General features: G+C 41.3%; 1 protein-coding gene across 8 annotated transcripts in view; it reads left to right on the top strand.

Annotated features, from left to right (window-relative positions):
* The first annotated feature begins 805 nt into the window (after positions 1 to 805).
* LOC110488604 (mitogen-activated protein kinase 9) overlaps positions 806 to 26,565 on the top strand; it is a 35,284-nt gene continuing 9,524 nt past the window's right edge. Inside the window, exons 1-7 of one of the 8 annotated variants that reach the window (XM_021560876.3) lie at positions 1,331 to 1,555; positions 14,536 to 14,705; positions 14,979 to 15,108; positions 15,340 to 15,398; positions 15,647 to 15,785; positions 17,536 to 17,701; positions 22,751 to 22,822. In XM_021560876.3, coding sequence (XP_021416551.1) covers positions 14,590 to 14,705; positions 14,979 to 15,108; positions 15,340 to 15,398; positions 15,647 to 15,785; positions 17,536 to 17,701; positions 22,751 to 22,822 — 682 coding nt within the window. In that variant the 5' untranslated portion in view covers positions 1,331 to 1,555; positions 14,536 to 14,589. Of the gene's footprint in view, positions 1,682 to 14,535; positions 14,706 to 14,978; positions 15,109 to 15,339; positions 15,399 to 15,646; positions 15,786 to 17,535; positions 17,702 to 22,750; positions 22,823 to 26,565 lie in introns of all 8 variants that reach the window. The other 7 variants (XM_090198192.1, XM_090198190.1, XM_090198194.1 and 4 more) reach the window with 7 other exon arrangements.

Raw genomic sequence — 26,565 nt, 5'->3', positions numbered from 1 at the left:
GTACTACTTTTGGCCAAGGATGTCAGGGAGAACCAGCTGTGCACTTGAAAAACAAAGCAATGAGAGCTCTAAACAGCTGACTGACAAAAGCAAACAATGATAAATCAATGGATAAATCTAATGCATTAGAATAAAGGCATAGGTACATTTTTTAATCAAGAATGTATGGCAAACAAATGGCGGAAATGAGGAAGTACAAAGTAAAATCTTATGCATAAAGGAGCTTTGGCAGAGGCCTAAATTCAGCACTACTGAGTGGACAGCACTGCCACATAGAAATAAATGGATTAAACCATAACAGAGAGATGGGGTGTTATTTTCATTTGGAAGCTTTTATTTTCATATTTACCAGCTTCATATTTACCACTGTAAAACATATTTACCATGACATTTTAAAGAAAGACGAGAATGGTTAAATTAGTATTATTTACACACTTTTGTTGCATTTATGGGAGCTAAGGTCTCATTCCTCCGTAATTCGCACCGAATCTACCGATAGTTTTGTCACAACTGTTAAATAAAAAATGTGCCTACTCTGGTTTTGGCACATTTATTCTAGCCAACAGTTTGCAGATACAGTGTGGCTAGGCAAGTTTACACGATGAGACTATGTATAAGAGCGATAATGTTTGTATTTGTCAAAACGTCAGTCAAGCATCGATGATCATGGCACCAGAATAAGATCCTCGATATATATTGGAAAGGAGCACCAAGCTCATACCATGCACTTTCACCACCCTGTGAAGTTCATCTTAATTTATTTCCTGTAGCCTAATTTAAACTGCATGGTTTCCCGAGACATAGCATCACGTGACTCCAAGTTTACTTCGATATGATGGTTGTTATATCAATACTTGCGCATAAAGGCGTTTCCACCGCCATTTCTCGCATAATACATTTTACCGATACAAAAAGATGCCATCATGTAGACATGTAGAACGAGAAAATTATCTTGTCTGCATTTATTAATTGTACCAAAACTTCCTGTTTCCATTTTTTTAATACGGTATGACTTTACTCTCATAAAAACTGTGGATGGAAACGTGGTTACTGGTGGGAAAATATTTTCTTTATGCGGATTTAGAATATTCGCTTAAAATATGTCGCCAGTTTAATGGAAACATATGTAATGTTTCTTTCGACAATAAAAAAAAGTTTGCCACAAACTTACAGTCCAACGTGAAACAACGTGATTACGTCATTCACTTGTTGTGTTGAGACTACTGCCGCGTTCACGTTCTAGTCGGAATTAGGATACACAGACATTTCCGACTTGCGGCACGTGTTTAACTACAACCAATTAGCAAGTCGGACATTTCCGAGTTTCTTCGTTTCGACAAGCACTTGAACCCGACATACCCTCCTCCGCCTCTGATAGTGCAGGAGTTTGTCATTTTGGTTTCAAACTCGGGAAGCATTTTCACATTTCTATTGGCAATTAGGAAAACTGGTCTTCATAACTTTACTTAATTCCCGATATTCCCAACGAGGGAGAGGAGCTGGTATCTCGTCATTTCCATGCATGGGAGTGACATAGGAGAAGCGAAGGGAGAAGGTAGGTGTCGTATGATTCTGCCCGCTGTCCGTCCTTTTTCCATTCCTGCTACCGCATTGTCTGCTCGGAGTGATAGAAACGGAAGAGCCAGGGCCTTGGCGAATAATAAGTGGCACACCAGAAAACGTGAGTTTTAACAAACCTCTGACGATTGACATTAGGCTAGGGTATAGTGGATTGCCGATGGTATGCGGTGTCATAAACCGGGGGTCGATGAGAAGATGGGCGATGACTTCATCTTTCAATCAACCGGGTTGTGCCAGTTCAGTTTACCAGCTAGGAATTGAATGGGAACGAAATAGCGGGGTTAACGCTTGGGGGAAGTAGGCTATGCTATAGGGCGTTTCAGTGTTTCCGGACGATCTCCTATTTTATCGCTTATTTTTTTGTCTGAAGTCAATTTTAGTAGCCTACATGGAATGAGATTACATTATTCACGCTTTCTTGAGCCAAATCAATGACTGCATTTTTGAGGTTCATTCATTTGTACTTTTTAAAAGATTGTCGTTTTCCACTTGCTTTAGGTTCTGAATGATGCAATATCGTGTGTGTGTGGTGTTTTTTAATGTATTTATTATTGAGAGAAGCCATAGCTTTAATTTCTTCTCTCAGGAGAGTATCATTAGACTGAACAAAAATATAAAAGTAACATGTGAAGTGTTGGTCCCATGTTTCATTAGCTGAAATAAAAGATCCCAGAAATGTTCCATATGCATAAAAAGCTCATTTGTCTCTCAAAAATAAATGCACTAACTTGTTTACATCACTCTTAGTGAGCATTTCACCTTTGCCAAATTAATCCATCCATCTGACAGGTCTGGCAGGTCAAGAAGCTGATTAAACAGCATGATTGTTACACAGGTGCACCTTGTGCTGGGGACAATAAAAGGTCCCTTTTAAAATGTGCATTTGTCTTGCATAACACTAGGGAGCGTGCAATTGGCATACTGACTGGAGGAATGTCCACCAGAGCTGTTGCCAAATAATTTAATGTTCATTTCTCTACCATCAGCCGCCTCCAATGTCGTTTTTTGCGAATTTGTCAGTAAGTCCAACCGGGCTCAGAACCGCAGGCCACATGTAACCACGCCAGCCCAGGATACTCTGGCTTAGACTTACTGACAAAACTGTGTGTTTGCACAACTGAAGAAGTACAGCAGAAACCGTCTCAGGTGAGCTAATATGCATGCTCGGCGTCCTCACCAGGGTCTTGACTAGAGGTCGACCGATTATGGTTTTTCAACGCCGATACCGATTTATTGAAGGACCAAAAAAAGCCGATACCGATTAATCGGACGATTAAAAAAATAAGTGTTTTATTTATTTATTTGTAATAATGACAATTACAACAATACTGAATGAACACTTATTTTAACTTAATATAATACATCAATAAAATCTATTTAGCCTCAAATAAATAATGAAACATGTTCAATTTGGTTTAAATAATGCAAAAACAAAGTGTTGGAGAAGAAAGTAAAAGTGCAATATGTGCCATGTAAGAAAGCTAACGTTTAAGTTCCTTGCTCAGAACATGAGAACATATGAAAGCTGGTGGTTCCTTTTAACATGAGTCTTCAATATTCCCAGGTAAGAAGTTTTAGGTTGTAGTTATTATAGGACTATTTCATATACCTTTGACTATTTGATGTTCTTATAGGCACTTTAGTATTGCCAGTGTAACAGTATAGCTTCCGTCCCTCTCCTCGCTCCTACCTGGGCTCGAACAAGGAACACATCGACAACAGCCACCCTCAAAGCAGCGTTACCCATGCAGAGCAAGGGGAACAACTACTCCAAGTCTCAGAGCGAGTGACGTTTGAAACGCTATTAGCGCGCACCCTGCTAACTAGCTAGCCATTTCACATCATATCGTTACACCAGCCTAATCTCGGGAGTTGATAGGCTTGAAGTCATAAACAGCAGAGCTGCTGGAAAAACGCACAAAAGTACTGTTTGAATGAATGCATATGAGCCTGCTGGTGCCTACCATCGCTCAGTCAGACTGCTCTATCAAATCATAGACTTAATTATAACATAATAACACACAGAAATGCGAGCCTTTGGTCACTAATATGGTCGAATCTGGAAACTATCATCTCGAAAACAAGATGTTTATTCTTTCAGTGAAATACGGAACCGTTCCGTTCGGGTGGCATCCATAAGTCTAAATATTGCTGTTACATTTCACAACCTTCAATGTTGTCATAATTATGTAAAATCTGGCAAATTAGCGCAATGAGCCAGGCGGCCCAAACTGTTGCATATATCCTGACTCTGCGTACAATGAACGCAAGAGAAGTGACACAATTTCACCTGGTTAATATTGCCTGCTAACCTGGATTTATTTTAGGTAAATATGCAGGTTTAAAAATATATACTTCTGTGTATTGATTTTAAGAAAGGCATTGGTGTTTATGGTTAGGTACATGTTAGAGCAACGACAGTCCTTTTTCGCGAATGCGCACTGCACCGATTATATGCAACGCAGGACACGCTAGATAAACTAGTGATATCATCATCCATGTGTAGTTATAACTAGTGATTAGGATTGATTAAGTTTAATGCTAGCTAGCAACTTACCTTGGCTTCTTACTGCATTCGTGAGGCAGGTGGTTAGAGCATTGGACTAGTTCAATCAATCAATCAAATTTATTTTATATAGCCCTTCGTACATCAGCTGATATCTCAAAGTGCTGTACAGAAACCCAGCCTAAAACCCCAAACAGCAAGCAATGCAGGTGTAGAAGCACGGTGGCTAGGAAAAACTCCCTAGAAAGGCCAAAACCTAGGAAGAAACCTAGAGAGGAACCAGGCTATGTGGGGTGGCCAGTCCTCTTCTGGCTGTGCCGGGTGGAGATTATAACAAAACATGGTCAAGATGTTCAAATGTTCATAAATGACCAGCATGGTCGAATAATAATAAGGCAGAATAGTTGAAACTGGAGCAGCAGCACAGTCAGGTGGACTGGGGACAGCAAGGAGTCATCATGTCAGGTATTCCTGGGGCATGGTCCTAGGGCTCAGGTCCTCCGAGAGAGAGAAAGAAAGAGAGAATTAGAGAGAGCATATGTGGGATGGCCAGTCCTCTTCTGGCTGTGCCGGGTGGAGATTATAACAGAACATGGCCAAGATGTTCAAATGTTCATAAATGATCAGCATGGTCGAATAATAATAAGGCAGAACAGTTGAAACTGGAGCAGCAGCACAGCCAGGTGGACTGGGGACAGCAAGGAGTCATCATGTCAGGTAGTCCTGGGGCATGGTCCTAGGGCTCAGGTCCTCCGAGAGAGAGAAAGAGAGAAGGAGAGAATTACAGAACGCACACTTAGATTCACACAGGACACCGAATAGGACAGGAGAAGTACTCCAGATATAACAAACTGACCCTAGCCCCCCGACACATAAACTACTGCAGCATAAATACTGGAGGCTGAGACAGGAGGGGTCAGGAGACACTGTGGCCCACTCCGAGGACACCCCCGGACAGGGCCAAACAGGAAGGATATAACCCCACCCACTTTGCCAAAGCACAGCCCCCACACCACTAGAGGGATATCTTCAACCACCAACATACCATCCTGAGACAAGGCTGAGTATAGCCCACAAAGACCTCCGCCACGGCACAACTTAAGGGGGGGGGGGGGGGCGCCAACCCAGACAGGATGACCACATCAGTGACTCAACCCACTCAGGTGACGCACCCCCTCCAGGGACGGCATGAGAGAGCCCCAGTAAAGCCAGTGACTCAGCCCCTGTAATAGGGTTAGAGGCAGAGAATCCCAGTGGAAAGAGGGGAACCGGCCAGGCAGAGACAGCAAGGGTGGTTCGTTGCTCCAGAGCCTTTCTGTTCACCCTCCCACTCCTGGGCCAGACTACACTCAATCATATGACCCACTGAAGAGATGAGTCTTCAGTAGAGACTTAAAGGTTGAGACCGAGTTTGCGTCTCTGACATGGGTAGGCAGACCGTTCCATAAAAATGGAGCTCTATAGGAGAAAGCCCTGCCTCCAGCTGTTTGCTTAAAAATTCTAGGGACAATTAGGAGGCCTGCGTCTTGTGACCGTAGCGTACGTGTAGGTATGTACGGCAGGACCAAATCAGAGAGATAGATAGGAGCAAGCCCATGTAATGCTTTGTAGGTTAGCAGTAAAACCTTGAAATCAGCCCTTGCTTTGACAGGAAGCCAGTGTAGAGAGGCTAGCACTGGAGTAATATGATCAAATTTTTTGGTTCTAGTCAGGATTCTAGCAGCCGTATTTAGCACTAACTGAAGTTTATTTAGTGCTTTATCCGGGAAATCACCGTAAGGTTGCAAGATTGAATCCCTGAGCTGACAAGGTAAAAATCTGTCGTTCTGCCCCTGAACAAGGCAGTTAACCCAACATTCCTAGTCCGTCATTGAAAATAAGAACGTGTTCTTAACTGACTTGCCTAGTTAAATAAAGATTAAATAAAGTGTTAAAAATAAATCAAAATACATTTTCGGCATCCAAAAATACAGATTTCCGATTGTTATGAAAACTTGAAATCAGCCCTAATTAATTGGTCGACCTCTAAAAAAAGGAGTCACAAGAATGGACACTCGTGTCATGGTTTGGTGGATTGAAATAAAAATCTGTTGACTTAATGAGCAGTGAAACAGGTTATAAGTGAACAGGGTTGGAATTACTTGAATTGACTATTGTTGGTGCATAGGAGGCCCGGCACCCACCTAGCCTAACTCATACCCTAAAAGGTGAGTGGGTTCAGATAAAAACTGGATTAGGCAGCGAATGTGGTAGTGAAGCATCTAAAACAGTGCACATTAGGCTAGACTACATACACACACCAAACAAAAATGATTTTTAAAAACGCAGCATGCAACAATTTAAAAGATTTTACTGATTTGCAGTTCATAAGGAAATCCCAAACATGGGTAGTGAAATGTCTGGTGAGTATGCAGGCAATGGAAGAAATGGGACATTTTCAGCTTCCAGGAATTGTTTACAGATCCTTGCGACATGGGCCGTGCATTATCATGCTGAAACATGAGGTGACGGCGGCGGAAGAATTGCACGACTTTTGGCCTCAGGAGCTCGTCACGGTGTTTCTGTGCATTCAAATAGCCATTGATAAAATGCAATTGCGTTCGTTGTCCGTAGCTTACGCCTGCCCATACCATAACCCCACCATGGGGCACTCTGTTCACAACATCTCAACAAACCGCTTGCACACATGACGCCATGCACACTGTCTGTCATCTGCCCAGTACAGTTGAAACCGGGATTCATCTGTGAAAAGCACACTGAGGGTGCCAGTAGCCATCGAAGGTTAGCATTTTCCAAATTAGGTTGGTTACGACACCGAATTCCAGACCAGTCAAGACTAGAGGTCGACCGATTAATCGGAATGGCCGATTAAGTTCATTAAGATCAAGTTTTCATAACAATCGAAAATCGGTATTTTTGGACACCGCTTTTTTTATTTTTTTTACACCTTTATTTAACGAGGCAAATCAGTTAAGAACACATTCTTATTTTCAATGACTGCCTAGGAACGGTGGGTTAACTGCCTTGTTCAGGGGCAGAACGACAGATTTTTACCTTGTCAGCTTAGGGATTCAATCTTGCAACCTTACAGTTAATTAGTCCAACACTCTAACCACCTGCCTCTCATTGCACTCCATGAGGAGCCTGCCTGTTACGCGAATGCAGTAAGCCAAGGTAAGTTGCTAGCTAGCATTAAACTTATCTTATAAAAAACAATCAATCATAATCACTAGTTAACTACACATGGTTGATGTTTTACTAGATATTATCTAGCGTGTCCTGCGTTGCATATAATCGATGCGGTGCGTATCGTTGCTCCAATGTGTACCTAACCATGAACACCAATGCCTTTCTTAAAATCAATACACAGAAGTATACATTTTTAAACCTGCATATTTAGCTAAAAGAAATCCAAGTTAGCAGGCAATATTAACCAGATGAAATTGTGTCACTTTTCTTGCGTTCATTGCACGCAGAGTCAGTGTATATGCAACAGTTTGGGCCGCCTAATTTGCCAGAATTTTCCGTAATTATGACATAACATTGAAGGATATGCAATGTAACAGCAATATTTAGACTTATGGATGCCACCCGTTAGATAAAATACGGAACGGTTCTGTATTTCACTGAAAGAATAAATGTCTTGTTTTCGAGATGATAGTTTCCGGATTCGACCATATTAGTGACCAAAGGCTCGTATTTCTGTGTGTTATCATGTTATAACTAAGTCTACGATTTGATAGAGCAGTCTGACTGATCGATGGTAGGCACCAGCAGGCTCGTAAGCATTCATTCAAATAGCACTTGTGTGCGTTTGCTAACAGCTGTTTAGGACTTCAAGCCTATTAACTCCCGAGATTAGGCTGGTGTAACCAATGTGAAATGGCTAGCTAGTTAGTGCGCGCTAATAGCGTTTCAAACGCCACTCGCTCTGAGACTTGGAGTGGTTGTTCCCCTTGCTCTGCATAGGTAACGCTGCTTCGAGGGTGGCTGTTGTCGATGTGTTCCTGGTTCGAGCCCAGGTAGGAGCAAGGAGAGGGATGGAATCTATACTGTTACACTGGCAATACTAAAGTGCCTATAAGAACATCAAATAGTCAAAGGTTAATGAAATACAAATGGTCTTGAGAAATAGTCCTATAATTCCTATAATAACTACAACCTAAAACTTCTTACCTGGGAATATTGAAGACTCATGTTAAAAGGAACCACCAGCTTTCATATGTTCTCATGTTCTGAGCAAGGAACTTAAACATTAGCTTTCTTACATGGCACATATTACACTTTTACTTTCTTCTCCAACACTTTGTTTTTGCATTATTTAAACCAAATTGAACATGTTTCATTATTTATTTGAGGCTAAATTGATTTTATTGATGTATTGTTCAAATAAGTGTTCATTCAGTATTGTTGTAATTGTCATTATTACAAATAAATAAATAAAACACTTTTTTTTTTTTTTATCGTCCGATTAATCGGTATCGGCTTTTTTTGGTTCTTCAATAAATCGGTATCGCCGTTGAAAAACCATAATCGGTCGACCTCTACTCCTTTTTATAAGACTCTCTCTCCATACAGATAAGCACTGCCTTTGTGTGTGTTGCTGTATTATAATCTGATATTCCAGTCAGTTGGCTCCAGGGAGCCGCATCACATCCTGTCCCAGGGGTCCCTGTGTGTCACACAGGGCTAGCTGTGAAGATGCTCATGCTCACACAGGATATGTGTTTATACTCTGTCTAAAACTAACTCTGTTCACATAATAGTTTAGTGCGTGGTCTAGGCTATAGTAAATCAGTGCCAACCCCTTAATTTAAGTATGATTTTAATGCCACTGATACCTTCTTAGTAGTCTTTGTTGCTTTCAAATTACTTTCACTTTTAAGAGACATTAGAAGACAAATTAATATAGCCAATTTACTAACATCTATTGCAGGATAAAATTATGTTAGAGTTTACATAGTGGGCCAGAAATTGATGTTGCATTTCCTTTATGGGTTGGTTATGTTAGGCTTCTTCCAACCCATTGCTTTCTATAGATAATAAAATTAGGTTATCTTTACATTAACCCATAAAAGTAAGCCGTGGATGGGGCACACACCTACTCGTTCCAGTTATTTTTTTTCTATATTTTTACAATTTTCTACATCGTTGACATCAACTATGAAATGACACATATGGAATTTTAATTTTAATTTTTAATTTCACCTTTATTTAACCAGGTAGGTTAAATAAAGTTCTCATTTGCAACTGCGACCTGGCCAAGATCAAGCATAGCAGTGTGAACAGACAACAACACAGAGTTACACATGGAGTAAACAATAAACAAGTCAATAACATAGTAGAAAAAAATAATCTATACACATTGTGTGCAAATGGCACGAGGAGGTAGGCAATAAATAGGCCATAGGAGTGAATAATTACAATTTAGCAGATTAACACTGGAGTGATAAATGATCAGATGAACATGTGCAGGTAGAGATACTGGTGTGCAAAAGAGCAGAAAAGTAAATAAAATAAAAACAGTGTGGGGATGAGGTAGGTAAATTGGGTGGGCTATATACCGATGGACTATGTACAGCTGCAGCGATCGAATTGCAACAAAGACACGACTACTTAAGGACACCAATAAGATGAGACTTGCTTGGGCCAAGGAACACGAGCACTATCTTTTGGTCTGATGAGTCCAAATGGTTCCAACCGCCGTGTCTTTGTGAGACTCAGAGTACTGACAGTGTCACGTATGATCTACGCATGTGTGGTTCCCACTTTGAAGCATGGAGGTGTGGGGGTGCTTTGCTGGTGACACTGTCAGTGAGTTATTTAGAATTCAAGGCACACTTAACCAGCATGGCTACCACAGCATTCTGTAGCGATACACCATACCATCTGGTTTGCACTTAGTGGGACTATAATTTGTTTGTCAACAGGACAATGACCCAACACACACCTCCAGGTTGAAAGATTTCCAAGAGTGTGCAAAGCTGTCAAGGCAAAGGGTAGCTACTTAGAAGAATCTAAAATAAGTTTTGATTTGTTTAATTAGCCACCCTTTGCCTTGACAGCTTTGCACACTCTTGGCATTCTCTCAACCAGCTTCCCCTGGGATGCTTTTCCAACAGTCTTGAAGGAGTTCCCACATACTGTATGCTGAGCACTTGTTGGCTGCTTTTCATTCACTCTACGGTCAAACTCATCTCAAACCATCTAAATTGGGTTGAGGTCGGGTGATATGATGCAGCACTCCATCACTCTCCTTCTTGGTCAAATAGTCCTTACACAGCCTGGAGGTTTGTGTTGGGTCATTGTTTTTGGGATGTTGTCCTCAGATAATCGCATGGGATGCTTTCACCGTAAAGCCTTTTTTAAATCTGACAAAGCGGCTGGATTAACAAGAAGTTAATCTTTAAGATGTATAACACTTGTATTTTTATGAACGTTTATTATGACTATTTCTGTATTTTGAATTTGGCGCTCTGCAATTTCACCAGAAGTTGTCGAGGTGGGTCGCTAGTGGAATGCCTGCGCCAGAGAGGTTATTAACAAACCTCCAAACGAGCTTCAATGCCATAGAACACTCCTTCCATTGCCTCCAACTGCTTTTAAATGCTAGTAAAACTAAATGCATGCTCTTCAACCAATCGCTGCCTGCACCTTATACATTGTAGCATAATAGTGAAGACATCAAAACTATGAAATAAAACATGGAATTACGTAGTAAGCAAAATGGTGTTAAACAAGATTCTTCTAAGTTCCCACCCTTTGCCTTGATGACAGCTTTGCACACGCTTCGCATTCTCTCAACCAGTTTCATGAGGTAGTCACCTGGAATGCATTTCAATTAACAGGTGTGCCTTGTTAAAAGATAAATCGTGGAATTTCTTTCCTCAATGCATTTGAGCCAATCAGTTTTGGTATACAGAAGGTAGCTCTATTTGGTATAACACCATGTCCATATTACGTCAAGAACAGATCAAATAATTAAAGAGAAACGGCAGTCCATCATCACTTTAAAACACGAAGGTCAGACAATACGGAAAGTGGCAAAAACCATCATGATGAAACTGTCTCTCATGAGGACCACCACAGGAAAGGAATACACACAGTTACCTCTGCTGCAGAGGATAAGTTCCATTAGTTAACTGCACCTCAGATTGCAGCCCCAATAAATGCTTCACAGGGTTCAAGTAACAGACACATCTCAACATCAACTGTTCGTGAACGTCTGATTCACACAGTCTCCTCTGATCCAATTGTTGCAAAGAAACATCCACTAAAGGACACCAATAAAAAGAAAAGGCCTGGGCAAAGAAACATCCACTAAAGGACACCAATAAAAAGAAAATGCTTGGGCGAAGAAACCAGAGTAATGGACATTAGACTGGTTTTCCACCATAATTTGCTAATAAATTCATAAAAAATCCTACGTGATTTTCTGGATTTTTTTTCTTCTTCTCATTTTGTCTGTCATACTTGAAGTGTACCTATGATGAAAATTACAGGCCTCTCTCATCTTTTTAAGTGGGAGTACTTGCACAGTTGGTGGCTGACTAAATACTTTTTTGCCCCACCGTATTTGTTAAACAGCCATCCACAACAACCACAAATCCGTAAGGCGCAAATAGCTAAATGAGCGCACAGCAGTGCATGTCAATGTGCCATGTAAATATCAATAATAAGTGATAACAGCATTTCCCCTAGGCAACACCACTGCTGTCGCCCTTCCCTCCAACCAAGCGTTAATTCAAGTTGGATAATCTTTGGATGCTGACATCAGTCACACCATTGGAAGACATAGCTTGGACTGTAGCCCACAAGCCTTTTCCTGCTCTTTCCTGCGATCCATCAAACACATTTAGTGTCATCGTAGTGGTCTCTGACTTGTGGTCAGACTCGCTCAGGAAAATTAAACTTGCCCGTTTTTTCCATGCTGATTTTTGATTACATCCAACAATTTAAAAGATTTTACTGAGTTTATATAAGGAAATCAGTCTATTGAAATGAATTCATTAGGCCCTAATCTATGGATTTCACATGACTGGGAATACGGAACCTTTTTATTTATTTTTATTTCGAGACATGGATCAGAAAACCAGTCAGTATCTGGTGTGAACACCATTTGCCTCATGTTTTGCAACATATCTCCTTTGCATAGATAGTGTTCATTGTCCTTAGCTTATGCTTGCCCATGCCATAACCCCACCGTCACCATAGGGCATTCTGTTCTCATCGTTGACATCAGCATACCACTCGCCCACACGCCGCTGTCTGCCATATGTCCGGTAGAGTTCAAACCGGGATTTATCCATGAAGAGCACGCTTTTCCAGCGTGCCAGTGGCCATCGAAGGTGAGCATTTTTCCCACTGAAGTCAGTTATAATTATTTTTTTAACCTTTTATTTAACTAGGCAAGTCCGTTAAGAACAAATTCTTATTTTCAATAACTGCCTAGGAAGAGCCTTGTTCAGGGGCAGAATTGCAGATTTTTACCTAGTCAGCTCTGTGATTCGATCTTGCAAACTTTCGGTTACTGGTCCATTGCCCTAACCACTAGGCTACCTGCCGAACTACAGTCCGATCAAGACCTTTGTGAGGATGCTGAGCACACAGATGAGCTTCCCTGAGATTGTTTGTGCAGAAATTCTTTGGTTGTACAGATCCATCAACTGTCTGGGTGGCTGGTCTCAGACAATACCGCAGGTGAAGAAGCCGGATGTGGAGGTCCTGGGCTGGCATTGTTACACGTGGTCTATGGTTGTGAGGCCGATTGGACGTACGGCCAAATTCTCTAAAACGACATTGGTAGTGAAATTAACATTCAATTCTCTGGCAACAGCTCTTGCTGACATTCCTCCATTCAGCATGCCAATTTAAACGCTCCCTCAACTTGAGTCATCTGTGGCATTGTGTTGTGTGAGAGAACTGCACAGTTTAGTGGCTTTTTGGTGTCCCCCATCACAAGGTGCACTTGTGTAATGATCATGCTGTTTAATCAGCTTCTTGACATGCCATACCTGTCAGGTGGATGGATTATCTTGGCAAAGGAGAAATGCTCACTAATGGGGACGTAAACAAATTAGGGCACACAATTTGAGAGAAATAAGCTTCTTGTGTATATGGACATTTTCTGTGATCTTAAATTCAACTCCTGAAACATGGGACCGACACGTCAACGGTGTCAAAGATTTTTATTTCTTTATTTTATTCAAAAGTAATCTGTTTTTTCAAAAGTATCTGTCATCTGATTACAATATTTTAGCTGGTAACGTAACTAGTTTAAAATATATATATATATATATAAATATATATATATATATATATATATATATATATATAATCTGTTACATGTAATGGATTACACGTAAATCCGTTTCTCCCTAACCTTGTATGTAACTCCTGTGGTTTCACATGCGATTGTAGATGCATGACATGAGTGCATGTCTTTTCCATGTGTACCTCTGTGTTTAGTGTCATTGTCTGTGAGTGTTTTTATTGTGTTTTAAAAAAATATTAAAAAAATTATAAAGGGATACGATTTCCCCTGTACCTTGCCTTCTTTCTTTTGGCAATTTGCCTGACTGAAAGCCTGTAATGTAGCTGAGTCCAATTCACCTGTGGGGATTTGTCATGGTGCCCACACACTGCTACAACAGTGTGGGCATCTGCAATCACACACACACTGACACAAACACGCCTCCCCCCACATACACAGCCAATAATAACATTCCTCTTTCTTCCTGCCAGAAGCATCAGCTACAGCATGCCTACACATTATCTCTGAGGTCCTGAAACACACACCACGCTTAACAGGCAGACATGGATCTTCATCAGCATAGATGAACTGTTTTGTCAGTTTGTGTATACGTGTTTTAAAGATGCACTATGCAGAAATTGATCCGCCATTTCCTGGTTGCTAAAATTTCAGTTTGACAAAACAAGCAAGTATAATAGAGAGAATGATTGTACCATCTAAACCATTGTGAAATATATTTCCCATAACCAAAAATATTGTTTTTAACAGCTGCTTGATGTTCAGCTGCGGTGTTCAAAAGTAAAAGATGCAAAAACGAAGCATAGAAATAGCGCACATGCTTTCAATGCGAATTACTCTCATTTCTATGTGAATTTGGTCAGGTCGTCCCAAAAATGGATGTGTCAAGCTGCATGTGTTTTGCCAGAGGTTGTTGTAAGGGAGTAATGTTGTGTAACTGGGTTTAGAGCAGGCACAGCAGTGTTGTTTAGACTACGGCCCTGGGCGCTCTCTATCTGTCAGCTAGCTTCTCACTGCTTCTGTCCTCTTGTACTGCATTTAAACACACACACACAGACCACTCACACACTTAGATTAACAGGACTTGGATGGCTGGAAGGATGCTTTGCAAATTTCAGACATATATTATGAATTATATTAAGACAAGTCCTACTATATCGATCTCTGTGTCTCCTAGACTGGTTCCGGCCCCCGAGGCAGCACAGAGGCCCCTGACCGAGACAGCAGCAGTATGAGTGTGGATGAGGGCCAGTTCTACAGTGTGCAGGTGGGAGACTCCACCTTCACTGTTCTGAAGCGCTACCAGGAGCTCAGGGCCATCGGCTCTGGGGCGCAGGGCATTGTCTGGTAAGACAACCGTTATGTAGACGAACAATATGCCCTCTAATAAGTGAAAGTTTCATACCAGTCAAATCCTCTCATATCTCCACAAGTGCATTCCATTTGGGATTGGGCAATAGGTTGGGTAGTCCTAGAACTAGGCTAGCTACTGTTTTACTGTTCTCTATTCTACAAGAATGAAAGGTTCCATGAGTATGTCTCTTAGCCTTGCGTTGTCATGAGTCATGGCACATATATTTCTCTCCATCCTCCCTTTACCCCCCCCCCCACCCTCTCCAGCTCTGCTCTAGACTCAGTGTTAGGTTTTCCCGTGGCAGTAAAGAAGCTGTGTCGGCCATTCCAGAACCAGACTCATGCCAAGCGGGCCTACAGGGAACTGGTGCTGCTCAAATGTGTCAACCACAAAAACGTATGGCACCCGATTTTTAACAAGCTACTGTTTGAAAGCCCTCTGCCCTGTCTATTGAGCTGATTGTCTATTTTAAGCTGACACATGCCGTATGATGCAAAAAATAATAACCTAATAGATACAATATAGTAACCATCAGTAATACCTTGATATTACGTTTCATAACCTGTTAATAACCTATATTCCTTTAATAATCTATTCAGCTGATGAGTGGCGTTTGTCTGTCCTCAGATTATCAGGTTGATCAATGTGTTCACGCCTCAGAAGTCATTGGAGGAGTTTCAGGACCTGTAAGTCTTCTTGTACCTGTGGTCTTTCTTTTATTGTTGAGTAGTTCTGCGCTACATTCCAATGCATGGCGTAATTCTACGCGTACTATACGAGTGTGGACATTGAAACAGAGCCCTTAGGCTTCAACTCAAATCCAGTTTGATACAGTAATACCCTTAGGTTTGCTGATAGACGTTCTCGCCAATCTTCTACTATTCAATCTCTGCTTGTTCTTATGTCCTCTTCTCCTTCCCTCTCCCGGTGCCAGCTACCTAGTGATGGAGCTAATGGATGCCAGTCTGTGCCAGGTGATCCACATGGACCTGGACCATGAGAGGATGTCCTACCTGCTCTACCAGATCCTCTGTGGCATCAGACACCTGCACTCCGCTGGCATCATCCACAGGGTGGGGAACACACACACCTGCGCACGCTCATACACTTGCATGAATGCAGCATGCGTGCACACACACACCAGCATACACACTTTGACTACATACAGTGACTTCAGATATTATTTAGACCCCTTGACTTTTTCCACATTTTGCTACGTTACAGCTCATTTCTAAAATGGATTAAATATTTTTTAAAGTCTCAGCAAACTAAACACAATACCCCATAATGACAAAGCGAAAACGGGTTTTTGGAAATGCTTGCTAATTTATAACAAATAGAAAAACGAAATACCTTATTTACATTTTCAGACCCTTTGCTATGAGACTCGAAATTGATATCCGGTGCATCCTGTTTCCGTTGATCATCCTTGAGATGTTTCTGCAACTTGATTGGAGTCCACTTGTGGTAAATTCAATTGATTGGACATGATTTGGAAAGGGACACACCTGTCTATATAAGGTTCTACAGTTGACAGTGCCATGTCCGAGAAAAAACCAAGCCATGAGGTCGAAGCAGTTGTCCGTAGAGCTCCGAGGCACAGATCTGGGGAAGGGTACCAAAACATTTCTGCAGCATTGAAGGTCCCCAAAAGTACAGAATCCTCCATTCTTAGATGGAAGAAATTTGGAACCACCAAGACTCTTCCTAGAGCGGGCCACCCGGCCAAACTGAGCAATCGGGGGAGAAGGTCCTTGGTTAGGGTGGTACAACCAAGAACCTGATGGTCACTCTGACAGAGCTCTAGAGTTCCTCTGTGGTGATGGAAGAACCTTCCAGAAGGACAACCATCTCTGCAGCACTCCACCAATCAGGCCTTATGTTAGTGGCCAGACGGAAGCCACTCCTCAGTAAAAGGCACATGACAGCCCGCTTGGAGTTTGCCAAAAGGCACCTAAAGGATTCTCAGACCTTAAGAAACAAGATTATCTGGTCTGATGAAACCAAGATTGAACTCTTTGGCCTGAATGCCAAGCGTCATGTCTGGAGGAAACCTGGCACCATCCCTACGGTGAAGCATGGTGGTGGCAGCATCGTGCTGTGGGGATGTTTTTCAGCGGCAGGGACTGGGAGACTAGTCAGGATTGAGGAAAAGGTGTACGGAGCAAAGTACAGAGATCCTTGATGAAAACCTGCTCAGGAACTCAGACTGGGGCGAGGATTCACCTTCCAACAGGACAATGACCCTAAGCACACAGCCAAGACAACACAGGAGTGCCTTCGGGACAAGTCTCTGAATGTCCTTGAGTGGCCCAGCCATAGCCTGGACTTGAACCCGACCGAACATCTCTGGAGAGACCTGAAAATAGCTGTGTGGCTATTTTCCCCATCAAACGTGACAGAGCTTGAGAGGATCTGCAGAGAAGAATGAAGAGAAACTCCCCAAATACAGGTGTGCCAAGCTTGTAGCGTCATACCCAAGAAGACTTGAGGGTGTAATCACTGCCAATGGTGCTTCACCAAAGTACTGAGTAAAGGTTCTGAATACTTAAGTAAATGTGATATTTCAGTATTTTATTTTGAATACATTTGCAAAAAATGTCAAACTTGTTTTTACTTTGTCATTATGGGGTATTGTTTGGGGGGGGGGGGGGGGGGGGGCAATTGAATACATTTTAGAAAAAGGCTGTAACGTAACCATGTGGAATAAGTCACATTCCGCAACACTCGCATTAACATCTGCTAACCATGTGTATATGACCATTAAAATTTGATTTGATACTTTCCGGATGTGCTATATGCTCTATCCCTCTCTCCCTATAGGATCTGAAGCCCAGTAACATAGTGGTCAAGTCAGACTGTACTCTGAAGATCCTGGACTTTGGATTGGCAAGAACGGCCTGCACCAACTTCATGATGACCCCTTATGTGGTGACTAGGTACTACAGGGCCCCAGAGGTCATCCTGGGCATGAAGTACAAGGAGAACGGTAAGTGGGAAGAACGCTATGGCTGTGTCTCAAACCACACCCTATTTCCCCTGTAGTGCACTACCCTTGACGCTCTGGCTTTGGTTAAAAGTATTGAACTTGGGAAATAGTGTCAATTAGGACACAGCCTAATTGCTACTAATCTGACTAACCCACTAACAAGTCCTGGGTCCTGTGTGTATTGTGTACCACTGAACAGAGTTGTTCTATTCCAAAAGGTGCTGATGTGTTAGTGATTGGAATTCCTCATAGTGCCTGGTTACAACCTACAAAAACAAATTGCAGAATAATTATGAAAGGAGTGTCGTGGAAATTCTTACACAGGGACACTTGAATTCCATCTTAAATGAATAATGGTCTATAATCAGCGCGCTGGAGCGGTTCCAACAAACTTAATGCACCAAGTACACATGTCGATTAGGAGCTCTAACTGGGCAGTCCCGTTAGTTCCCTTATATACTGACAAGTTATATTTGCATGATTTAGCTTATTCATCGTTCATAATGTTTGCTTCATTCATGTGATGACCAATACTGGGTCATACATGTGACAGACCAATACCTCACAAGGCTTCTTCTCTCTAAGCTGAGACCTTGAAACTGAGATATCCCTTTCTCTAAACAAGGTTCTGGTCATCCTGCCAAATTGCAGATACTGATAGTGAGGATTCATTCAATCAGTCACTTGCATGAACACAGAAATTGGTTTTGAGAAAAGCAGCAACAGAACACACAGAAATTGGTTATTAGAAAATAACAAACTTATGTAACTTATCACGTGTGTGATGATAATCATTGCATTTTAATGTAAGCATTTAGTTTTTTTTCTTCTCTATCATATTTCTTTTAAAGTAAGGGGAAAGCTCTGATGGAGGCCGATACGTTAAGCTTATTAAAGATCCGTGACACTATCAAGAGCAGTGTGCGGTTTCCTTTTTCATTCGTCTTATTCAACTGTTGCTATGCACCTGCAAAAAGTTCTCAGGTGTGCAACTGCCTTTTTGAATTTTAAAGTAAGGGAAATCAACACATGAAACCAGACACTTCAAACCCTTCGTTCTGTATTATACAATCTAATTAGTATGGTAACACTATCATCTTAGTAAAGGTTATACTTCTATTAACGGCAATTAATTTATCAAACATACACAGCATGTTCAATAACACAATTTGGACAAACTAAGCAAAAGGAAAAAAAACTTGCTGTAGCCCATTTTGGCAATTTGGGATCCCAACTTCCAAACAGGGATTCCAACCAAGTTGCAGGCATCCCCTCTGGTTGTGGGGAATTATTCTTCGCGACAGTGGCAATGTGTTCGGTGAGATCAGTCATATGTGAGGAGTGATCTGGGGCAAAAGTACAACATTCATCGCCGATGTACATACACACACACACATATATATGCACTATACATCCACATGGATTTAGTACGGTAGTGGTGGAGTAGGGGCCTGAGGGCACACAGTGTGTGTCGCGAATGTATTGTGATGTTTCTATAATTGTTTAAACTGCCTTAATTTTGCTGGACTCCAGGAAGAGTAACAGCAGCTAATAGGGATCCATAATAAATACAAATGATTGCACAAGTGCCCCTTTGAACTGCCAAAAGATAGTCAAGAGCCTCTCTGTTTGTAGAGCCAATTTACGCAATTCTTTAGACATTCCCGAATTTGGTCTAGGGTACATGCATATTGACTTTCACAGGGAAGAGAGAACACATGTTAAACAGTTTCACACCAACCTTGATAAGAATGAGAATGCAGCTTGGGCTAACCTTGCCCCAATCTAGTGGCTCTCCTCACATTTGAGTTGTATAGCTCTGTCTCTAGAAGCCTCGCCTTTCCAAACCATAATTATAACTATTACCGGCAGAATGTACATTGACATACAGTATATTCTTATATTTCCAGTAGCAACTATTCTCATCCCTTGTGGTAATGACAGATGTGGTATCTCAATTCATTCTTAGTCAAAATTACTATACATTTCTCAGTGTGCAGACCTCTACAATCAACCTGATAATTCAGTTATACAATTTTGGATAAGCCCAAATCAATTGCGGACACAGTTTACCCCCCCCTCCCTCCCGACACTCATCCTTCTGGCGTTTTCTTCATGTGTTTCAGTTTGTCCTCCCAATGGCACATGTTCAAAGTGGATGGCCCTTGATAATGTCTCTCACCTGAGCCGCCACTGTCCTTTACAGTCCATTATGTCTTGTCCATTTTCCTACAAGTACACCAGCAAGTTTGGATGGGATCTTTCTCCATGCTCACTCCAAGTGGACCCGTGTCTCACTCCTGAGAGAAAAGGCAGTTGATCGCTTCGACTGGATGCTGTGTACATGCTGGCTCGGACTCAGGTCTCACGGTAGAAGTGGTGAAGGACCATACTGGACACCATTGCTTCAACTGATTAGTGGGGATGAGGTCCGCACTGTTCTTGGTCAAATTATCCCTTCCATGCATCTAGACACCATCTGTAGTCACTTTCGCCATAAAGGAGAGACCAGAACAACAGTTTTTTTTAGTTTAGGGCATTTCTGATTCAAGAAAATCCAGACAAATTATTTATTGTATGACAAACTATTACTGCTAACAATATGCTTAATACGGATTTCTAAAACAAATGTCAGAGAATAACAACACAGTTTAAACCATTTTATATATATATATATATACAGTGCTTGCGAAAGTATTCGGCCCCCTTGAACTTTGCGACCTTTTGCCACATTTCAGGCTTCAAACATAACGATATAAAACTGTATTTTTTTGTGAAGAATCAACAACAAGTGGGACACAATCATGAAGTGGAACGACATTTATTGGATATTTCAAACTTTTTTAACAAATCAAAAACTGAAAAATTGGGCGTGCAAAATTATTAATCCCCCTTAAGTTAATACTTTGTAGCGCCACCTTTTGCTGCGATTACAGCTGTAAGTCGCTTGGGGTATGTCTCTATCAGTTTTGCACATCGAGAGACTGACATTTTTTCCCATTCCTCCTTGCAAAACAGCTCGAGCTCAGTGAGGTTGGATGGAGAGCATTTGTGAACAGCAGTTTATTTGGATAACTACACTGAAAGACCTGCACCGTAGCGTTGTTTGTAGCTGCTTCTATGCGTGCAGAACTAATTCTCTACTTCCTGTTTGCGTACAGTCTTTCTAAGTACCAGAAAGCTCCACTAGGGGTGAATAACACCATGGAACACACTGAAAATCCATCTTAACCATTGTAATAATCTGTTACCTTTTTTCTTAAATTTTTTTTTCCCTTTTTTCCCCAATTTCGTGGTATCCAATTGTTAGTAATTACTATCTTGTCTCATCGCTACAACTCCCATATGGGCACGGGAGAGACGAAGGTCGAAAGCCATGCGTCCTCCGAAACACAACCCAACCAAGCCGCACTGCTTCTTAACACAGCGCGCCTCCAACCCAGAAGCCAGCTGCACCAATGTGTCTGAGAAAACACTGTGTACCTGGCTACCTTGGTTAGCGCGCACTGCGCCCGGTCCGCCACAGGAGTCGCTGGTGCGTGATGAGACAAGGATATCCCTACCGGCCAAACCCTCCCTTACCCGGACGACGCTAGGCCAATTGTGCGTCGCCCCACGGACCTCCCGGTCGCGGCCGGCGCGACAGAGCCTGGGCGCGAAACCAGAGTCTCTGGAGGCACAGCTAGCGCTACGGTGCCCTAGACCACTGCGCCACCCGGGAGGCCCCTGTTATCTGTTACCTTCTAACAGGATGGCAGCACAGGGCTAATCCTAAGGGAGAAATCCCAACCATCCAACAGACCCAATCTGGTGATTATGTGTTATTGAAGCAAGACAAGAACAATGAGAAGACAACAGCAATACACATCACTTGATGTGGGGAAACCTCAATCCATTTGGATTTAACTGTCAACCATTACCAACATATTTTTTCCCTTTTTACATGCAGGCATGTGAAGAAAATCAATTTGCGTATTTAGTCTTGTGCATCTTCAACGATTCTCTTTACTTGCTTTGCACCATATGTATCTTCCGTACATATTTAGGAACAGGCTGCAGACCACGTAGACATTTCTAATAAATGCTTAGACAGCTGTCAGTGGGGCTTTCCATGGTACCGTTATGCCCTTGCGCTAGTTTTCTCATAAAACTAGTGAATAGCCTTCTCTCTCTAAGACTATGGGTACCTTTTTATGCGTTACTCACCTTGATTCTTTCAGATTCCTTTAAATGGACTTACTGAAATCAGTTGCTGTCCCTCATTTGTTCGCGGATGTCTCCTCCTGGGCAGCTCACAGGGTCTGGGCGGGTCTCATCTTTTGGTCAAAATGGGAATTTACCCTCAGGCTTCATAAAATGTGCCACCGGTTTTCTTTGCAGACCCCCAATGGAAATTCTTACACAGGGACACCTAAGTCAATTTTTAAATGAATCATTGTTTATTATCAGCGAGCTGGAGCGGTTCCAACAAACTTAATGCACCGAGTACACATGTTGATTAGGAGCTCCAACCTGGCAGTCCCGTTATATACTGACATGTTATAGTTGCATGATTTAGCTTATTCATAATTCATGTTTGCTTCATTCATGTGACGACCAATACTGGGTCATGCATGTGACAGACCAATACCTCACAAGGCTTCTTCTCTCTAAGCTGAGATCTTGAAACTGAGATATCCCTTTCTCTAAACAAGGTTCTGGGCGTACTGCCAAATTGCAGATACTGATAGTGAGGATTTGTTCAATCAGTCACTTGCATGAACACAGAAATTGGTTTTGAGAAAAGGTCAAACATAAAAAAATGTCCATCACAGTGGGTTGGTTTTAAAATGGAGTGCTGTTGGTCATGTTTGGTGTGTCCAAGGACCTTTTGAAGGGTTGGATAAATCTTTTTATTGATCATAGTTAGTGATTCTACTAAACTATTGTGTTGGCTGATCAAGGTTAGAGAACAAACAGTGACTGATCCTGCTGTTCTGATCATACCGCTTGATCATGTTTCCATTGATGATGGTTGTTGAATGTTGATGGTTCTGTGCTGCTCTGCAGTTGACCTGTGGTCTGTTGGCTGCATCATGGCTGAGATGATTGCACACAAAATCCTCTTCCCTGGAAAAGACTGTATCCTTTGTGCGTGTTCGTTCCACTTATGACACATCACTCTGCTTATGAGAATTTGTATGTAGCAGTGTTGCATAGTGAATGGTATTCCATTTATGTTTTTGTTTATTATCGATGTACAGTAGTCAAACCTACTTCCTGTGTAGGAAGTTAAGGCACATTTTTCCAGTGCATTAGAAGTTTCCAATTTACCTTTTATCAAAGGAAAATACCTCTAAGTCTTCATCAGGGCAGAAATACAGGGGAGGGGTTTATGAACATTTGTTGAAGGCACACAGTCCAAAGCAAATACTATCCATGCCCTGACCACATCACATCCTATTGTACCAGCTACACACACACACTCGTACACAGCAGGGTTTGGTTTAGCCAGAAATATCCAGATTTTGGCCTTCATTTTATAAAAATTAAAAAGTTAGTAAGCACAATTGGCGCCAGGCTGGGAGAAAAAAATCCTATTTGCGAAATAATGCTTTTTTTTTTTGCCTATTCGCAGTGGTGGACAAAGTACACAATTGTCATACTTGAGTAAAAGTAAAGATGGCTTAATAGAAAATTACTTGAGTAAACGTATTTGGTTTTAAAAATACTTAAGTATCAAAAGTATAAATCATTTTACATTCCTTATATTAAGCAAACCAAAAATATTTATTTACGGATAGCCAGGGGCACACTCCAACACTCAAGACATAATTTACAAAAGAAGCATTTGTGTTTAGTGAGTATGCCAGATAAGATGCGGTAGGGATGACCAGGGATGTTCTCTTGATGTGTGTGAATTGCACCATTTTCCTGTATTCATAATGTAACGAGTACTTTTGGGTGCCAGGGGAAATGTGGAGTGAAAAGTACATTACTAAAGAAAATAATGTAAATTGTCAAAAATATAAATAGTAAAGTACAGATACCTCCCTCCCCCAAAAACGACTTAAGAAGTACTTTAAAGTATTTTTAGTTAAGTACTTTACGCCACTGCCTATTTGTTGATGTAAATACATTTGACCAGTCATGCTTATCTGTCTATGGGGCAATTTGCATAATTTTATTGGAATTTAATTGGTACGGAAGTCAGGTACGGAAGTCAGGCTTCATCAGCGCGTCACACACCACTTAGCAATGAGCTGGAAGCAGTATGCCTTTTGAAAACGTATACCTACTTAAAACCTTTCTGGGATATGTGGGACGGTAGCGTCCCACTTGGCTAAAAGCCAGAGAAAATGCAGAGCGCCAAATTCAAATAAATTCCTATAAAAATCGAACTTTCATGAATTCACACATGTAAGATACCAAATTAAAGCTACACGTGTTGTGAATCCAACCAACATGTCAAATTTCAAAAACGATTTTTGGCGAAAGCAAACGATACTATTATCTGAGGATAGCACCTCCGTAAACAAAAGGGAACATATTTCAACCTCTCCAGCTGTGACACAAAACGCAGAAATAAAATCATGCCATATAAATCATGCCTTTGACGAGCTTCTACTGTTGTCCCATAAACATCACAAATGGTCCTTTTTGTTTGATTAATTCCGTCCATATATATCCAAAATGTCCATTTATTTGGCGCGTTTGATCCAGAAAAACACTGGTTCCAACTTGCGCAACGCAACTACAAAATATCTCAAGTTACCTGTAAACTTTGCCAAAACATTTCAAACTACTTTTGTAATACAACTTATGGTATTTTTTAAAGTAAATAATAGATCAAATTGAAGACGGGATGATCTGTGTTCAATACAGGAAGAAAACAAACGGACGCTAGCTTTCTGGTCACGTGCCTCTATCAAGCAGTACACATGAAGTGACCCTCGTTTTGAACAGGACTACTTCTTCATTACACAAAGGAAAAACCTCAACCAATTTCTAAAGACTGGTGACATCCAGTGGAAGTGGTAGGAACTGCAAGCAAGTCCCAATGAAAACTAATTGAAAAGAGAGTGACCTCAAAAACAAAACAAAAAAATCTAAATGGTTTGTCCTCGGGGTTTCGCCTGCTACATAAGTTCTGTTATACTCACAGTCATGATTCAAACAGTTTTAGAAACTTCAGAGTGTTTACTAATAATATGCATATATTGTCTTCTGTGGATGAGTAGCAGGCAGTTGAATTTGGGCATGCTTTTCTTCGAAAATTCCAAATGCTGCCCCCTATCCTAGAGAAGTTTAATTGTTTAAAACCTGAACATTTTGCTACATATTATGAGGCATGTTTTACCTTGCTTCAAAGTAGCCTGGGCATATGCCATTGAAACCAAAAGCCTATTTATCTCATATTCTATTGGTTTTAAATTTCCTTCCATTGTCCGGTAGCCAAATGCCTTGTGCACATTACTGCGCTAATTATGTCAAGAAATAAGACTTTAAATTTTAATCTTAATGTGATGATCTGTTCCATCTATTCATTGCTTTTCAACATTATTTTTGTTGCCTAGGCCTAGTGGTTGTATGAATTTGAATTTGGGATCTATCTTCCCACAACTGTCCCAGAGACTGTTTGGGCTATTTATTTCTCGACAAGCTGGCCAATAGAATAGTAAACTTTTCTACTATGGGGAGTAGTCGATTGCCATAGGCTCATAGGTGACGCATCCATAAGGCTAGGGGAATCTAAGCTTTCCCTAAGTAAATTAAATTGCCAAAATGATATAGCCTAATTAGCCTACTCCTGTCTATACAGAAATAAAACATTAGTTTGGAAAACAAAAGGCTCTTGCTGTGAAGAGAAGACAATGAAAATCTGTCTTTTAGTAACCAAATTCTCAACCTAATTGAACAGTAGGCCTATAGCTTATCTTATTAGCACCAGCGGAGAGTGCGCCCTGCGCATGTTCACTCTTTATCGTTGTTCAGTCAGTGCCACTTAAGTTTGTTTTTGGACAATTTCCTCCATTTTAGATGGACGTCATATTCTATTTGCGTCTCCCCTTCTCATAGGCCTATTAAATGGACAAGGTTGTTTTTGATTTATCCGTTTCAGTGTCAGCAGAGTAGGCTACCCTGTAATTAGTCGTATTAAAAAAAGATTCTGCTTATGTGTCCAGTCACATAAAGTGTAGTAGAATTGCATGAAATGTGTTTCTCCCGTACAAAGAAAGAATAAACGTATCTGATATAGCCTGTAACCCAGGACTCGCCGATATACACGTGGTCTTTTTTATATATTATATTATTAGCCTAAATTATGATTTTCCAATCTACTCCTCACATTATGCATAGTAGGCGATCTTACATAAGTCTGGAAATGCGATGATGCATTCAATGCTTTATTATAAAGGTGCATTTTTATGGTAAAAAATGTGGTGAAACTCAAACGCCGCCTATGCATAGGCTGGTGATTTTTCTGTTCGTTACTCGTCTTGTTGGCTGAGGAAAAGTACACGTGGACAGTTATTCTGACATCTTCAAAGTGTCCAGTGAGGACACGCGTTATTTCATCCCCGACTTGCAAATCGAGAAAGCGAAACGGCTGTGTAAACTGATGAGCAGTGCTCCTAAGCAGTGCTCCATGCGAGAGGAGCCTGAAAGGCTGTGTAAACTGATGAGCAGTGCTCCATGCGAGAGGAGCCTGAAAGGCTATGTGTTAAGTTAGTTAGTCTGTCCTTCCCATCCCGATGAGAGTGCTCTCTGAATGGAAATAGCCTGGAGTATGTCCCTAATCCTGCATTTTGAACCATTTCGTAACTAAAGCATTATTCTTCCATTTAACATATAATAATTTAACCACTGCCGTATGTCTTCCT

The sequence above is a fragment of the Oncorhynchus mykiss genome, chromosome 14 (assembly GCF_057628025.1).
Source record: "Oncorhynchus mykiss isolate SJ-2025 chromosome 14, ASM5762802v1, whole genome shotgun sequence".
NCBI classification, from domain to species: domain Eukaryota; kingdom Metazoa; phylum Chordata; class Actinopteri; order Salmoniformes; family Salmonidae; genus Oncorhynchus; species Oncorhynchus mykiss.
Note: the sequence above shows the minus strand (reverse complement) of the source record. Positions and strands in the feature narration are given on the sequence as shown.